General features: G+C 38.9%; 2 protein-coding genes and 1 long non-coding RNA gene across 4 annotated transcripts in view; 2 read left to right on the plus strand and 1 right to left on the minus strand.

Annotated features, from left to right (window-relative positions):
- The first annotated feature begins 14 nt into the window (after window positions 1–14).
- Window positions 15–5,707, plus strand: LOC123512159. Of its 2 annotated transcripts, XR_006677034.1 has the most exons (3): window positions 45–686; window positions 3,077–3,201; window positions 4,109–5,707. It is a non-coding gene; the product is annotated as an uncharacterized LOC123512159 (long non-coding RNA). The 2 variants fall into 2 exon arrangements; XR_006677033.1 differs by having other exon boundaries at window positions 15–3,201.
- LOC123512157 (electron transfer flavoprotein subunit alpha, mitochondrial-like) overlaps window positions 5,417–16,684 on the minus strand; it is a 200,364-nt gene continuing 189,096 nt past the window's right edge. The window contains exon 9 of the mRNA XM_045268362.1: window positions 5,417–5,725. Coding sequence (XP_045124297.1) covers window positions 5,660–5,725 — 66 coding nt within the window. The 3' untranslated portion in view covers window positions 5,417–5,659. The remainder of the gene's footprint in view (window positions 5,726–16,684) is intronic.
- On the plus strand, window positions 13,505–16,168 carry LOC123512156. Its single transcript, XM_045268361.1, has 2 exons — window positions 13,505–14,764; window positions 15,491–16,168. Exons 1-2 carry the CDS (start codon window positions 13,595–13,597, stop codon window positions 15,530–15,532), a joined length of 1,212 nt encoding a protein of 403 aa, XP_045124296.1. The 5' UTR covers window positions 13,505–13,594; the 3' UTR covers window positions 15,533–16,168.

A 16,684-nucleotide genomic window follows, 5' to 3' on the forward strand; every position in this document is an offset into this window, starting at 1 on the left:
GGGGTGGAGGGGGACAATATTTAAACTTATGTTTGATAAGGCTCCCCACACACGAAGCGATTTTAGAAGGGCGATTTGAGAAGCGCGACTCCAAAGTCAATGCAAGTCTATTGGAGCCTTCAGACGTGGTCGCGACTCGCTGGGTTGGAAGCGTGAAGAGCGATTCCCGAGCGACTTGAGTTACATATTTTACTATGAAGCCCCACATACGAGGCGACAGCTTCCCGCGATTTCATCACTACTTGCATCTCATTGGCTGGTCGGGGTGAGATTAGAGCCAATGAGCGATCAGGCAGAGTTTTCCTCCACGTGGAGTCCGAGCGCGGGGCAGCTGGGAGGGGGAGTGCGGGATAACTGGTGACATCCGGCTTGCAGGAGTGCATCACAACCACGCATAGCAAGATGAGTGACCAGGGATCTGCTGACCGCTTTGATACCGAATTATTAATAGATGAAATATAAATAGCTTCCCGCGTCATTGGTGGGTGTTATGGCCAATGAGAGAGCAGTCCACGTGGGTACAGTAGCGGGGATTTGGGGGTATGCTGTCGTTGCTACACCAGTCGCTGTGTGTGTGGGGTCAACCCAGAATCGCGCTTCTCAAGTCGTGCTTCTAAAATCGCTTCGTGTGTGGGGGCCTAAGAGTGCATTAATCAACAGTTAATGGGCAACTTCGCCAATCTAGGGTAAAATTGACAAAAATCTAGGGTAATATTTCATCAACTCATGGAAGCACTGGGGGCGGATGTTTTGAAAACATTCGCATGTCTATAAAACCCAAGAGTTATTGAAATGCCAATAGGGTTGAGGAAACTTGGAGAAGAAAGCAGCGATAAGTAATTCTCAGGATTTTGTGAGGAAAAAGGTAATGTTAGAAGGCTGGTGAACATGGAAAGGGAGATGAGGTATATGAAGAAAGTATACACTCAAGTATCATGGAAAAACAAGATAAATTATTAATGATAAACACTGAACTAAAAGAGAAAAGAGAATTATGTGAGAAAGCAGGAGAAGTAAATCAGGTGATGAAAGAGGAGATAGAAAAGTTAAAGGAACAAAATGGTATATTAATGGCTACATGTTACAAATATGAAGAGACTTTAAAATGCCTACAGTAGAAGGTACAGGATGAGGCAGGCAAATTGGAATGGGTGAGATAAAATTGGAGGAATTAAGAAATGCCTGGAGAAGAGAATAGGAAGAGGAAAAAGTTAACTTCTCACGAGGTAGTCAAGAAGTAGGTAGAAGAAAAGAGAAAGGACACAGTAATACAAGTAATTAAGAACAAGGAAGATTTGGTGAAGGACACAGTGGACAAGTAATTAAGGAGAAGGAAGATTTGGTGACAGTAGACAAGAGGAAATGTTTCCTTATTTTTGGGCTGAAAAAAAATAAATAAATAAATGTGAGAGAGAGAGAGAGAGAGAGAGAGAGATTTTGCAAAGGGTGTTATTAAGTTAGGCCAAGACAGCACAAGGTGGTTGGAACAAGAAGTGGAGGAAGTGATCAGATTGTAAAGGTTTAGTGAATGGGGAAAGATACCACTGAAAGTGAGAATGAGATCTCAAGTAGTGGTGGAGATAATGGCAAGAAAAGGAAAATTGGCTTAAGATACTGAATTTAATGACATGGATAAAAAAGAGATATGAACCTAGAAGAAAGAGAAAAGGATAGTGTTAAGAAATGAAGCTAAGGAAAAAACAAGAAAAGGACAGAGATCGAGAAGAGTAAATTCTACTGGAGGGTTCTAGATATGAGACTGAAGAAGTGATATTTTCAGGAAAAAGAGGAGGTAATGGAAGAGGCAAGAAATTAAGAGTGACATATACAAATATAGATGGGTTTTTGTTCAGTATGTTGGAGACTACAGACTATTTGAAGGAGAAAAGACCAAATATAATGTGCATAGTTGAAACAAAACTAAGAGAGGACCTCCATGTTAGCTTTAAGGAAGAGGGTTATAAAACTTACAGAAGCGACAAAGGGAAAAGGAGGAGGAGCAGTGCTAATAATGGTTCACTATAATATATGTGTGGAGGAAATGCATTATGGAGATGACATGGTGGAAGTAATGGGAGTAACAATCAAGACAGAAGAAATAAAAAAAATGGAGAATCATAGTCATGTATGTGCCACCTAAAACAAATATATGGAGAACAAAAGAACATAAGGAAATGCAAGGATAATATGATGGAAATGCAAGGATAATATGATAAGGAGAGATGGAAAAATATTGTTATTAGGAGACTTCAACTGCAAAAGAGTCAACTTGAGAGAGATGGAAGTACGTAATGGGTAATGCTCAATCATGGAGCAAGATGTTACAGTTAACTATGGTGCATACAATGGATCAGTGAGTGGAAATTTCAACATGGTAAAGAGCAGAGAATGAGTAAAAAGAAAAAAGAGCACAAGTGGAAGAGCAGAATTTGATTTTAAGTGTCCGTTCCCCACTCCTGTGCTCACGCTCCTGTGCTCGCGATTTAGAAGTCCACTTAGAGCAGAAGAGTGGAAATAAGAGGGCTCCTGCCCACCTCTGATATATACACTCAGCACCTCACATGATAGATTTAAGGAGCATCACAGATGTAGTGAACTCCATGAAACTTTTGGTAAATGTTTATAAATCTTTCTTACTATATGATAGTTTCTTTTCTCCAGTCTACAAAACGGATGGGTAGATAATCTCTAGTATTCCCAGTTGACTTGGTTGGGCTAGTGCATCATGGTAAATTTCTGGAAAGCCAAGAGGGCCCCATTGTTAATAGCCCAACATAGGCATGTCTTCAAACAGATGGACACTCAAGCTAGTATGCAGTAACAGTGATAATATTCTTCATTTCTTGTATAGAGATTCTGAAGTAAAAAGCTTATTGTACTCAATAATCATGATGAAATAGTGTCTAAAAATTATTAAGAGTTTAATAAGAGCAAATTTATTGTCATGGAATCTGAAATTATTCCATGTAATAAATACCTCTGTACAGTCTTGCAATTATTTGCTTGGATAAGACTTCCATACAACATTTTTTATTATTGATTGTTTACTAGTTATTAATTTGATTTTGGCCTGCAGGTATTGAGGAAGGACCAACACTTGCAGCTGGATTTACCTTGTCGACTCCACATCTTTGTCAACGGCTAGATTGCCTTCTACATAGTGTAACATGTGAAATGCCTGACCAGGAAACTTCACAAGAAGTAATCTCTAAGTGCCTCCTGTTCAAATTCATAATACTTGTGGGGATATAATTGTTAGAAAAATACGACTTTTCAAAACTGGAATTTGTGAAATGATTTTATTACAATACTTTCAGATGGAGTTGCATAAAAGCAACTGCATCTGAAAGTTTTAAGGTGGGTTCACACATGCCAATTTATGACTGAAATTGCAAGTTGGTAAAGTTTTCATGACATTATGGAGTAAGCTTTGAAAATGTGGTGTTGATGTAGAAAAGATGGTAGAGTTGGTGAGGGGAAGAGAACACATGTGGGACCCCAGAAATTAATTATACAGTAAAACAAGCTTGTGCATATCATTGTTCGACAAAATAGCTGCCACTTTTCCCACTGTCTCCCTTAATGCAGGATGTTGTTGGAGGTGAGGATTAAAGACTTGTCAGGATTTAATTTGATCGCAATTGTGCATAGTCTTCTTAAGATTAGTGTGTGGTAGACACTCCTTTCTTTCCTTCTACCTAGCCAGGGATGTATCCACAGGCATTTTCTTTTCTGTTAACTCTTCAGGTAGGCAAAAAGAATAGCAACCACTGCTTCAGCATTGTCACTGGAGGAAGGCATGTTGGCGGGTAGCTGTTTGCTTACATTCCCTTCCCGCCAAGGTGCTAACTAGTTGATACTTTCTGGTCATTATGTGTGACCTTTACCAACTAGAAGTCTCAGTTGATACTTCTAGTGACTTGCAATTTCAGCCACAAATTGGCATGTGTGAACCTGCCTTTCTATTAGAATCATTGCACCTCTATCCTTCAAAAAGAAACATTCATTCACTACTAAAACTAAAAAGTAATTAAATAGAATATGGCTCACAAATTAGTAAATTAAACATATATTTTGAAAATTAATCAGCATAACATTTTCTTTACAGTGTTTCCGGAAGCACTGCAGCATCATGAAAACATCACTGGTTCATATGTCATCGTGTAGTGAGTTTACATCATGTTCAAATGTAATATGTCTGCTCTTTAGTCCGCTGTTATCACACTGGAAAGGTTGTTGTGGTCCCTGTTCCATCTGTGGACCAATTAATGTGAAGTACAATAAGAAAAAAATTTTGAGCAAGATTCATCCAAATATTGTAACAAGTGATGGAAAACTGATAAATGTTGCATTTGAAGAGTATGAAAAAATAGATGATTGGAGGATACGAGCCATTCCATATCATCTCAGGGAGTATATGATGGCAGATAAGTCATCACATTCTGCAGTAGTTCAGCAATATTTAAGTAAGAAAGCTGAAGGAATAGGGTGTTTTTCTTCTGGGCTTACCTGGAACCAGTTGCCTGGCATAGACTTTGATTTGAATAAGTTAGTAAGAAAATAGTGAAAACCATATTTTATCAATAATCCCACACCTATTATGTCTTATTCATTGAAAACTTCATGAGTACCATATTCTGGTGACAGTCATCAAAATCAAGTTATGGAAGATTTAGTTAATGAGAAATTTATATGTCTTGGTATTATGATGAAATTCAACTGAATATAATGTTTTAGAAAGCATAATATAAATATAGTGATGACAATGCTAGTATTGCATAGAGACAAGTTTGTGTGAAAGGGAAGCCATATATGTGGCAAGTTTTTATAACCGTTACAATTTGAATTATGACATAACCTATCAGGTGTTATGAATTATGACAGTTATGAATTATGACAGAACCTATCAGGTGTTACAGCTTTAATTTTCATGCAAGAAAACTGTGTGCAACTATGTGAACAATGTATATGTCACGATAATAAATATTTTTTAGAGCATATACCCTATATATCTTTATATTTTAAAAGATTTGAAGCCCTTCACAAATTTTGTAATCATTAAAGCACTTACGTGGCTTAAAACTTCAAATTTGTAATCATTCCATAAAAGGTTGATTTGACAATTGTCTCATAAAGTATCTTTGAAAAGCAAAGTTGTTTCATGATGAAATTCATCATTGTGTTTGAAAACTGATAGATATCTGGAAACTCATGAAATTTGTATTACATAATTTGGAAATTCATGGTATGCTGGTTACTTTACTTGAACAACTGTCGGGAAAGTTTTAAATGTCATATTGTCATATCTTTTATACTTTGTTAAAAGCATTATCACTTACATCTTTTATAGTTACTTGTAAATACCTTGATTTTTCACTGTAACAAATTTTTGTATTGTGAAAAATTAAAGAAAAAGATATTTTAATGATTTATTTTAATACCCACATAAATTGGATTGCATTCTTCATCAGTTGTTACATATATAATTATTTCTTACATAATTAGCTGACTATATCTTAATATTTGCTAGCAACAAGGCTCCACATGGGCATACAAACTACACACACCTACAGGAGCACAGTTTATATACAAAAAAATTAAATGTTCAAATATAGTTTGTGAAAAAATTTTGAGCCTTACTAATGAAAACCATATATGACTAAACTTTTTCTATCATCTCAGGAACTGCTTTGAAGAGATCTGCCACCAAACCCAAATCAGCAACCTGAAAATAAAAAGGGTTTTATTTTTCAAACTGAATGCATAGCTGCCTGAAAATAAGAAAATGATTACTTTTCATAGATAAATGCATCCCAAACACAAGGGGTTGCATGAGCTTTGGCTGATACAACATAAATTTTATACTTTTATTTACCACACAGTTCTTTTCTGGCAAACAAATAACTGTGGGGATGCAAACACATCATGATGGCAAACCATAATCTTTATTAGTTAGTTCGGTTGTGGCTGCACCATCTATGCGAGCTCACCTTCAGCAATGTGGCGAGTCTCCTAGGCCACTCACTACCATGCCACGCTTTTTTTTTTATTTTTTTTTTATACCATGTGGGCTTTTCACGGGAATTTATGGGCTAAAGGGGATACTTTTTTGGAGCACCACCTATCTCAAAGCCAACCCGCTATGAAACCGTTGCCCCGAGTAAGGAAGCCCAACCTACACTCGGACCGTGGACAGGATTCGAACCTGTGCGCTTGGAGACCTCGCAGACCCCAAAGCACGCGTGGTTCCACTGTACCACGGCGTTGAGTTGGTAACTGGCCTTTTTCCTCCTACACACTGGTGTGAGCATAATGTGTTGTAATCAATGTTGAGTGCTTAGTGACAAGTGGAATGATGTGTAATGGGGTTTTATGTGCTATGGTGTATATATATTTAAGTGCTATGTTGGGTTTTTTGTGTAACATATTTCTGGATTTTTTTTCCTGCAGCCCTGTTACCTGTACTGATTTGGGTATGATAATACATACGGCATCGAGGTATGCTGTGTCTGCTTATTCGCATGCCCTACTCCATTTACAATTCTAGTTTTGCAATGCTTCCTTATATATATATATATATATATATATATATATATATATATATATATATATATATATATATATATATATATATATATATATACAGCAATACTCTGTTTGACGAACAGGATATGGGGTGTCAAAGCTGTTCGTAGAGCGAAAATTCATTGTGGACGTAATTTTCCCATAGGAAATACTGGAAATAAGGGGGATGCGTTCTAGGCTGGTCCCCAACATACCACATGGGTTAAAAAAAAATTATATATATGTACCTGTACCATTAATAACCAAGTATCCCCAACATACTACATATATATATCTGACTTATACGAATTCTCCACCCCCAAAAAAAATTAAACTCAGACTTTAGGGAGATGCAGGATTTATTTATTTAATTTTGTGAGATTTAAGGTTTTGAGATTATTATTGTATCTCCAAAATCTCCAGACCATAAATTACCAGATGGTATAGTTTATTTTTTGATAATTAAATACCCTTCCCATAAGGAAGCCATTTTTAAATGTCTTGTGTCACGCCCTACTGACTCCACGCCCTACACAGTACGTGGCCAGGAGTCAAGTAGGGAGGTGTGTCATTTAGCTCTCTAATTTTTGCCTGACATGTATAAGTTGATGAGAATTAGAATGAGAAACATCAAGAAGACAAGACAACTAGAAACAAACAAACAAATGTATTGTTGTGAGACAGCTGGACTTTCAATTTTGGCCTCCCCTCTCCCCCTCCGTCATTCTTGTTATCTCCCCCTCCGAGACCCTGCCTCACCCCATGCCTCACTGCCAGGCTTCTCCACCATCTCTCTATATCATAAGACTGTTATGATCTTTTCAAACACTTTTATTTCTTACTGCCTTCATCATCACAACTTTACATGACATAGCTCTCACAATAACACTATTACAAAAAAATATGTTGAGACAGGTAGAAAGCTGTACCAGACAAACAACAAATAGTTCACTATCATTATCTCACTTCAACACACTAATAATGACTCAGATAGTGTCCAATTCAGCAGTGAAACAGCAGATTGCCATGCTGCTGCTGATGGCACTTTCCCAATCATCACATTTTCTAGAGAAGCAGTTATCTTATATATCATCATTTTATCATGCTCCATGGTGGTGAGCAATGCTATTAGTTTTCTCGCCTCGTGCCTGTGAATAATATCCAGCTTCACTTCGAGAGTAAGACACTTCCTGGTCTTCTTAGCAACGCTAGACGACATTGCAGGGCGTTTTGGTAGCATGTTGAGCGAGGCAAGACAAGCTGCTGCTGACGCTGCTATTGTTTTGAACCAGGGGGGAGTGAGTGGTGCACATTTTGTCCACAAGAGGCGCTGGTGTATTCAAAAGCCTGTCGGCTTACGTGATACGGTGGGGCTTTCAAACTTGGAAAAAATTTTGTTAAAGCAAGTTTGGTGTTTGTTAAACAAGCAGATGGTAGTACAATGAAACATTTGTTGTAGCAAAATTTTGTTGTGTGAACCTTCGTTAAGTGGGGTTTGCCTGTACTTATATGTGTTTGGTAATATATTTAGTGGTGTGTTACATTGGTTGCTTGTATTCATGTACCAAGTAAGGTAATTCTTATATATGGGTATCAAGTTGAAAGAGGGAAATGTAATTACTGCATATGAGATTTACTGATAACTAAAGCACAGTATTCAGATATTGTAATAACGTCATGAAGATACAGTGGATGACGTTAAGGTAGAATCCGTTCTGATGCGAGAATATATACGAGATTAAAGTAATTTTACGTCAGCCGTCGTCTCCACTGACATGGGGCGCTCACATGAGATATGCAGGAGCCCAACCAAACACTAGTTGCGCACGCTTGACCACACGGGACGGACGTGCTGTGGACCCGCTGGTCCATTTGGTGTTTTTTTCTTTCAGCAGGCCACGTTATCTTGTTACGTAGGTACAGTGCCTACTATCCGTTACCTATTTAAGGGCGGTTAGTGCCTTCCAAGATGGCTTTTTGTTGGCAGGGGGCTATATACAAGCTTACGGCTTTGTTTTGATCTCCCTTTGACGACCAGGTTGTGTGATGGAGTCTCCCGGCTCCAGTGATGATGGGGCTGGTGCCCCTGTTGGACCCTCCCTGGCCAATTGGGCGCCCAGTGCCCATGATTTGGACCACAGTGGCAGGGGCAGTGACTCTTCCAGGAGTCGGTTCTATGGGCGAAGGGATTTGTATGCTAGGGATGGTGTGCATCTGAGTAGGAAGGGTGTGGATGTGCTGAGTGGATGTCTGGAGGGGGGAGTTGGGATGGAGTGTAGGGGGTGAGGTAGCAAATGCATTCCAGAAGAAAGATGTTAGACATAAATTAGATAGGATAAACAGAGATAGTGAAAAGATTAGGAAAGATTTCCAGGTGCAAATAGGAGAGAATAAGATTAGGATTCCAAATAAGGAGACAGCATCTAGGAAGGTAGCAGGACTTAAATGTTTTTATGTAAATGCCAGGAGTCTTAGGAACAAGAAGGACGAGTTATCTAGTTATATAGTTGAGGAGGACTTAGATGTTGTATGTGTCACAGAGGCATGGGTAAATGAGGAAAAGTTTAGGAAAATAGGAAAGAATATGAAGTAGATGGATACATTATGTATTTACACCAGAGAATTGGTAGGATAGGTGGAGGAGTAGTTATTTATGTAAAAAATCCTTCATTTCCAGTCAGGTTAATGGTATTAAGGTAGATAACAGAGTAGAGTCCTTATGGCTGGATGTTAGAGTAAACAAAAGTAAGGTTATTAGAGTAGGAGCTTTTATAGACCACCTAACCAGTCAGCAGATGTAGACAACCTTATGGTAGATGAGATAAATAGGGGTGTACTAGTCAGACAATTATCTTAGGGATTTTAATCTTAAGTCAGTAAACTGGGAGAGGATGGTAGGAGATGCTAGTGAAAATAAGTTTATGGAAAGTTTTCAGGATAACTATTTAGTGCAGATGGTAGATAAACCTACTAGGGGGAGGAAGGTTTTAGACATAGTACTAACAAATATTGAGCATTGTTTAAAGGAAGTTGAGGTAGAGAGACTTTAGCAAACAGTGACCATCATATAATTAGATTTATCATTAATTCCAGTAGGGATAATATAGTGAATAAGACTAGAGTCCCAAACTATCAGAAAGGCAATTATGGTAGGTTACGTCAGTTATTAGGAGAGGTAAACTGGGAAGATAGTTTTGGAAATAAAACTGCACAGGAGATGTGGGATATTTTTAAGGTTGTAGTAAAGGGTATAGTGATGCAGTGTATCCCTTACAAAGATATAAGGCAGAGAAACAGGAAGCCATTATGGTGGACTCATGAGATAGGTAGCCAGATCAGAGAGAAGAAGAGGGCATACAGAGAGTTGCAGAAAAGTGGGAAGATGTAGATTTGATTAGGTACAGACAGGTCAGAGATGATTTGAGTAAGGTTATAAAAAAGTAAAAGGCAGGCAGAGATAAAACTAGCTAGAGCTGGGAGTAAAGATCCCAAAAATTATATAGTTATTACAAGGTCAGTGATAAAAGAAATAAGGATAGGATTGGACCACTCAGAAAAGATGGTGTAGTAGTGGATCAAAATGAAGACATAGTAGAATTATTGAATGAACAATTTTCTTCAGTATTTACTAGGAAAGAATAGGAAATCCTGTTACAAACAGTGCGACGAGTAGTTTAAGAGCTTTAGAAAATATTGATATAAAACCGGGAATTATTAGGAAATTTATTCTTGAACTAGACGATAGGAAAGCTAGTGGTCCTGATGAGCTACATGCCAGAGTACTTAGGGAGGGTGTAGACAGTATTTCTGAAGCACTTAAGTTAATCTTTGAAAGATCACTTAGGTTTGCTGAGATACCTCAGGACTGGAAGTTAGCTAATGTTACTCCAATATTTAAAAAGGTAGGAAGGATGATGCGAATAATTATAGACCGATCAGTTTAACTAGTATAGTATGTAAGATACTAGAGAAAATCATTAAGGGTAGTATTTGGGAGCATTTAAATGAGAATAGATTAATTAGAGATACCCAACATGGCTTTAGATCAGGGAGGTCCTGTCTTACAAATTTGCTCGATATCTTAGAATATATTACCAAGGAGTTAGATGATGGAAATAGCATAGATGTTATATATCTAGATTTTAGCAAGGCGTTTGATAAGGTACCGCATAGGAGGCTAGTGTACAAATTGAGACTACATGGGATAGGGGGTAGGTTAGTTGATTGGATTAGTGAATGGCTTTCTGATAGGAAACAGAGAGTAGTATTAAATGGGGCAATGTCTGAGTGGAAGGAAGTGGTTAGTGGGGTACCCCAAGGATCAGTGCTAGGACCTCTTCTTTTCTTGGTGTACATTAACGATTTAGATATAGGAATTAGTAGCAAAGTATCAAAGTTTGCAGATGATACTAAGATAGCATGTGCAGTACAGGGTGAAAAGGACAATTACAGAATACAACGAGACCTGGACAGGCTGATAGCATGGGCAGACAGGTGGCAGATGGAGTTTAATTCTAAAAGTGTCAGGTTATGCATTTAGGTAAAGACAACACAAACTTTAACTATGAGATGGAGGGATGTTGGCTAGAGGCAGTAGAGGAAGGAAAGGATTTAGGAGTAGTGATAGACAGGACTATGAAATTTTCAAAGCAATGTTTAGAAGCAAGAAATAGGGCAAATAGGATCCTGGGTTTTATAAATAGAAATGTTAGTTATAAAAGTAAGGAAGTGGTGCGTAGCTTATATAATTCCTATGTTAGGCCCCATTTAGAGTATTGCATACAGGCCTGGTCACCCCACTATAGGCAGGATATCAACATGTTAGAAGCAGTTCAGAGAAGAGCAACTAGGATGATACCAGCATTAAAGCGCCTGGAGTATAGAGATAGATTAAAGGAATTAAACATGTTTTCATTTGAGAGGAGATGTATAAGAGGGATATGATAGAGTTATTTAAAATGTTCTCAGATACAAACTACATAGATGTGAGATCTTTCTTTACCTTAGAGGAGGAAGTAGGACTAGAAATCATGGCAGGAAGATTAGAAAGCAAGGCTGCAGGTTAGATATAAGAAAATATTTCTTTAGTCATAGGGTGGTAGACTTCTGGAATGCATTGCCAGAGACGGTTGTAAATAGCACTAGTTTGACAATGTTTAAAACAGATTAGATAAGCACTTAAATTTATTAGATTTATAATTATGTATAGCACTGCATGATAGTTTTTATAAGAAATTTACTATAGTTAAACAAGACATGATCCCCATGTATGGGGACCACAAATTGTAGAGGATTTTGCTGCAGGACTTAGCCCTGTTAATGGGCCAAATATTTAGAATTAGTATATAATGTATTGTGTACTTGTAAGTGTATCTTTAAGTACTGATGACGAGGTCGCTGTGCGACTGATACAGGATAACCTAGATGGGCCCTGGTGGCCCTTTGTTATCCTATTATTTATGTTATGTTATGTTATATATCAAAGTATTGGTTCAGTTTCCACGTTTGCCTCTGTGCTTAACTCTACCTTGGCTCCCCAACCCGGGCAGTGGAATGCTGTTTTAGCCCTGGCTGAGATGAGGTCTGAAATTGACCGTCTTAAGAGGGACCATGGGAGCCTTCTCCCGGTTTCACCTAATCCTGTGAATGTGGGGGCCTCCTCCACTGCCTGCACCACCAGGATTAATGAGGGTGCTGGGCCTTCTCATGGGCAGGCTTGCTCGCCATCCCCTCCTACCTTCTCGGGGTTCCCTGCAGACAGCAGTGATGATGATTCCGTTGGTGAGCCCTCCACTACTGTGAGTCCCCTTCTTCAGGGCGTTCAAGTATTTGGGCCGACGGATGAGCAGCACCATGTGGTGGCGCAGGAAACAAACCTGTTAAATGGTGCACTGGCCTTGTTAGGTCATACCAATGTTAGGAACAACCTCAATAGGAGGTTTGTGATGAAGCGTGAATTGAATCACAAGTTTTCTCACCTCTGCACAGAAAAAGTTCCCATGTCCAGATTTTTGTTTGGTGATGATATCTCCAAAAGTGTAAAACAGATTGAAGAATCGGCAAAGTTACGGTCCACCATCACAGCCAAGAGGCAGGTTTTCCCGTGGCGTCTTCCTGGCAGAACTAGAGGTTTCTCGTCTAGGTTCCAGCCCTATGGGTTTAAGAGGTCGGCCTTCAAGTCTGGTCAGAGATCGTCCCAGGCTCCACGCTACCCAGACCCAAAACGCCAGGGGCAGGGCTACTCAAGAGCACTGAATCAGGCAAGTGACTGTTTTGTGGGTGGTAGACTTCACCACTTTGTCCATGAATGGAAGGAAATTACTTCTGATCCTTGTATATTAGATTTTGTTCAACACTGCCATTTGGATATTAATGTGGAGAATGTCAAACACTTATTTTTTCAGAAGGTTGAATACAGGTTTAATTCTTTAGAACAGGATGTTATCTCTACTGAAATTAAAAAATTACTTCTTCTTAAGGTAATTTCTGTCACTGAGTGGCAATATGGACAAATTATTTCTCCTATTTTTCTAAGGAAAAAAAAAGAATGGTGGATATAGGATAGTTTTGAATTTAGAAACTTAATTTACACATTCCATATATCCACTTTAAAATGGAGGATTTTGAACTTGCGATCAAGCTCATTCATGCAGGTGACTTCTTGGCGTCAGTGGATTTAAAACATGGCTATTACTCAGTCAAGATAGCGGAGGAACAGCAAAGATTTTCTGTTTCACATGGCAAGGGTTATTTACCAATTCAATTGTTTGCCTAATGGGGTGTCACCAGGCCCTAGAATTTTCAGAAAACTTATGAAGCCAGTTTTTTCACATTTGAGGAACAAAGGTTATACTATCACCAGTTACATAGATGATTCACTTATCTGCAACAGCTCACAAGCAGGTTGCCTCGCTTGTGTGCAGGACACTGTTTCCTTTTCAGGAGACTGGGTTTTGTATCAATGAGGAAAAGTCCATTCTTACTCCTACTAAGTCTATTGAATACTTAGGCAACATTATCAACACTGACTATGAAAATTTCTTTGCCGGAAAGAAGAGTTTCTAAAATTCGTCTTGCTTGTGAGGAACTTATGCACAAGTCGGTTGCCCAGATTAGACAGGTTGCACGGGTGATAGGTATTTTGGTCGCTGCCACCTCTGCGGTCGTTCTGGGAAAACTGCATTATAGAGTTCTTGAAAGGGCCAAGATTTATGCTTTACATCACTCTCATGAGAATTTTGATGCTATGATGCCTATTTCTGAGGAGATGAAACAAGAATTACTCTGGTGGTGCAAAAATGCAGTACAGGATAGGGTTATTTTCAGGTCAGCTGCAGAACTTGAATTGTTCACAAATGCTTCCAATAGTGGTTGGGGTGGCAGCCTTAACCAGGTTTCTCCAGGTAGTAGTTGGTCTTTGGAGGAAACTTCATTACACATCAATGCTCTTGAACTTAAAGCAATTTTATTTACTCTGCAGGCATTTTGGCAGGAAGTTAAGGGAAAACATATTAAAAATTTTTGTGACAATTCTACAGCTGTTACTTATGTGAATGAAATGGGAGGTACCAAATCTCTGCCCTGCAATGATCTTTCTATACTCATTTGGGACTGGTGTGTTGATAATGAAGTATGGATCACATGTTCACACATCCCGGGGAAAGCTAACTATGAGGCAGATGAGGCTTCTCGCATTTTCAATTCTTGGCATGAGTGTAAATTGGATGTCAATGTTTTTAGTTCTCTCTGTTCCACTTTTGGTACCCCCTCTATTGACCTGTTTGCATCTAGGCTTAACAAACAGATACCAATTTTTTGCTCATGGAAACCTGACCCTGAGGCAATGTATTTTGATGCTTTCTCTCTTAACTGGACAAATTTTACTCTTCCTTATCTTTTTCCTCCTTTTTCCTTGATCTCTAGGTGTTTGCAGAAGATGGGGGCAGAGCAGGTCAAGGGGTGGATAGTGGTCCCACTCTGGAGATCACAGCCTTGGATGGGCAGGCTGCTCCATATGCTGATAGATCACCCCAGACTGCTCAGGAAATCAAAGAACATTTTGAGGCATCCCTGCTCAGCAGAAACACACCCTATCTTGACACACACTCGGTTGATGGCGTGCCTTCTTTCCGGGACTCCCTCAGAGTGCGAGACATACAGAAACAAGGTGCGGACATCATCATGGCGTCTTGGAAGCCAGGTACAGGAAAACAGTACCAGTCACATCTCAAGCGATGGGCAAGCTTTTGTGGTAGAGGGGGACATCAATCCCTTTAATCCAAATGTGAATGACATCATAAACTTTTTAACGGTGTGTTTCAACAGGGGTGTAGGTTATAGCTCCATTAATACCTCGAGGGGTGCCCTTTCCGCCTTGGGTATTATGGTAGATGGTGTATCTCCGGGCAGCCATCCCCTCGTCATCAGATTTCTGAAAGGTGTTTTTAACCTGCGACCCCCTAAACCACGGTACACAAAGACGTGGGATGTCCAGCCTGTTATAAATTTTTTGAGATCCTTATTGAACACACTTAGTTTAAAAGAAATTACGCTTAAACTGGTTATGCTGATGGCACTCACGCAGGCTGCACGCATCCAAACGTTGCACTTACTCATGCTTCCAGGCATCAACATTGAAGACTGTTCCATTACAATTCCATTAGGGGACAACATTAAACAATGTAGGCCAAATTTTAACAGTTTGTCACCTTTGTTGCTTTTGACAAGGATGCAAGACTTTGTGTTTGTAAGACTCTGAGAGAGTACATTACCAGGACTAATAATCTTAGATGTTTTCCAAATGCAGAAAATAGACTTCTCATTAGTTTTGTCAAACCTTATAAACCTGTGTCTAAAGATACCATTTCCAGATGGGTTAAGACTGTTCTTCATTTGGCTGGGATTAATACTAATGTGTTTACTGCAGGAAGTGTCAGATCGGCGGCGGCTTCAAAGGCCAAGGCTCTAGCTGTCCCCATCAGTACTATCATGGCGAAAGCGGGATGGTCTCGGGAATCAACCTTTGCTAGATTTTATGACAAGGGAATTGTAGGCATTTCCGATCCTTTTCAGGATGCAGTTTTGCACGTAGATTAATAAGATTGGTTATGGTTAAAGTTTTGGATTTTCAAATTTTCAAATTTGTTAGTTATCAAATGAATTTGTATTATTGGTGACTTTGGGTAGATAAAGATACCGCTAAAGAGGATATTACATGCAATTGTACCATTGAATTCTTTATGTCTGAACTCCTTGAGTCATCATGTGTATATTCTTCATTTTTCATTTGGTTAAATGAAATTGTAGTGTTGTTCTTTTGTTTTGGATAGATGACTATGCTGTACTTATGCCGGGTTCATTTTGGGGTTATGGTTGTAAAATTTACCCATCTCAAATGTTCTGTGGCCTTCACAATTATTAAATTTGCTATCAAGTCCCTTAAATGGCACTCCTAATTTTCCATTTTTGTTATCATAATTTGTGATTTACTACGAAACCCACATGGCTTTAAAACCTCATGTGAGCGCCCCATGTCAGCAGAGACGACGGCTGACGTAAAATTTAAAAAGTATACAAGACAGGTCAGTTGAAGTATGCTTGTAATTTTACGAAGGTCGTCTCTGCTGACAGGGGAGCGTTCACATGCCCTCCTCTCCTCGCCCTAGTTTTCAAGGGATTTATGTTCTGGGGATTTATGCCATAATCTCTTCACTCAATTTTATTTTTTCATGTGGTGTTCGTAGTCTTTAAAGTCTGGTGTTTGGTTGGGCTCCCGCATATTTCATGTGAACGCTTCCCTGTCAGCAGAGACGACCTTAGTAAAATTACAAGCATACTTCAACTGACCTACGGTAAGTCTTGTATACTTTTTAAATTCTTATGGATGGTTGTAAGAGTAATTGTAATGATTTGCAATGGAGAAGGCAACAGAAGGAGTTGTGATTGTCATTTGTCAGCACCATATCAAACATCTTATGTATAGATATTATTTTTGTTAATTAAAGATAGAAAAAACCTTTGACTATTTATAACCAATAGCTAGATAATTTGTGCAACGTTGTGTAACAGTTCGGATCACAACATATTTTAGCGTTGACTTCTGTGTTTGCTAGAAGCCAAG

This window comes from Portunus trituberculatus, chromosome 33 (genome assembly GCF_017591435.1).
Source record: "Portunus trituberculatus isolate SZX2019 chromosome 33, ASM1759143v1, whole genome shotgun sequence".
NCBI classification, from domain to species: domain Eukaryota; kingdom Metazoa; phylum Arthropoda; class Malacostraca; order Decapoda; family Portunidae; genus Portunus; species Portunus trituberculatus.